The 1,185-nt window shown below is 39.8% G+C and overlaps 1 protein-coding gene across 1 annotated transcript; it reads left to right on the forward strand.

The window, feature by feature from the left end:
- The first annotated feature begins 6 nt into the window (after window positions 1–6).
- Window positions 7–1,179, forward strand: LOC109593420 (uncharacterized). The gene is made up of 3 exons (XM_020008508.1): window positions 7–120; window positions 459–598; window positions 715–1,179. The coding sequence occupies exons 2-3, from the start codon at window positions 578–580 to the stop codon at window positions 1,168–1,170; spliced, it is 477 nt and encodes a 158-aa protein (XP_019864067.1). The 5' UTR covers window positions 7–120; window positions 459–577; the 3' UTR covers window positions 1,171–1,179.
- Window positions 1,180–1,185: the final 6 nt, after the last annotated feature.

Consider the following 1,185-nt stretch of genomic DNA (forward strand, 5'->3'; position numbering starts at 1 on the left):
TGAAAGGCAGTCCTCATATTTCAGATTATATTAGAGTGACTGTTAGCTATGCCATTATACCATCACTGGCCACTGTTCACTTGGGAGCTAAGATATGCTTTACCACACACCTCACTGAAGGTAAATGACACCCTCCTCCTCATACATTGCTTGTTATAACCTTCACCAACTTACTGTAGACATTAGAGCTATAAGTTTTTCTTGGTTCTGCCTACAAATGAACAACCAGTTCATCACTTAGACCAACCATGCAACTAATATTAATAACCATACATAAAGCATAATATTCTAGTGTGTACATAAATTTAAAGGTACAACTGTAGCTTCCAATTACCTCTTTTTAAGCAGAGCCTTTGACTTTGCTATAATAATAATATATTAATGCACTGTCTTTTATATCTACTGTGTGTTATTATCAGTGCTGTGACTATTATTCTCTCATTGTATTACATGTACAGATCATCCTGATAGTAGTTGGGAGGCAGGTGGTAAAGGAGTCATACAGTTCAAGGACGGCACTAGTGTAGCTAGAGCCGTTGGTACTGGTAGAGCTGTAGTCTATCATAAAGTGGAGGGAATGGTGGATACTCATACTGAAGTGAGCAGAATAGAATAGGAAGGAAGGGAGTATAAAATATAATTGTGGTGTAATTGTGTTTTTCTGTTTTGATTGTTTTTTTGTGTTACAATTTCTTTTTTATTTTATCTCAACAGATATCTGTTGCTACTGTTAAACGTGTGTTCATCAATGTTTCTTCTTCTCTACCAGTCTTCACTAATGCTCATCGGCTGGAAAACCTAGGGCATTACCTGGTACCTGTTGAGTTCAAGGATGAACATAATGACTCTGATTTTACACTATTACAAGCTAGCACTGACAAGAACTGTCTTAGTGAGAATCAGCGAGTGAAGGATTGTGTGGCTAACGGGGAAGAGAGAGGCAGTCCTGGTCTATTGTACCTCCAACAAGTCTCTTTTGATTGTATTCTTGAGCTACGGAACGAAGGGAACCTCCTGCCCACGTCCAATTACATCATAGCCCGCTCTTATTTTGATCCCCTCACAGGTTCCAGTGCCTGTCAGTTGCTTGAGGCACCAGGTGATGCTGAGAGTTCTAAATCCCTCTCTCTCATGGCTGGCCTTCTCACTCAGTTTGAGGGTGAAGGCTAGAGACTTTGATTCTTC

This window comes from Amphimedon queenslandica, unplaced genomic scaffold (assembly GCF_000090795.2).
Source record: "Amphimedon queenslandica unplaced genomic scaffold, v1.1 AMPQUscaffold_1586_Cont26405, whole genome shotgun sequence".
Taxonomy (NCBI): Eukaryota; Metazoa; Porifera; class Demospongiae; order Haplosclerida; family Niphatidae; genus Amphimedon; species Amphimedon queenslandica.

Bases quoted from the DNA above. Each gene is read 5' to 3' on its own strand.
- LOC109593420 (XM_020008508.1), top strand. From the start codon at position 578: ATGGTGGATACTCATACTGAA. The intron at 599-714 runs GTGAGCAGAATA...TTATCTCAACAG, and splicing joins TGGTGGATACTCATACTGAA to ATATCTGTTGCTACTGTTAA.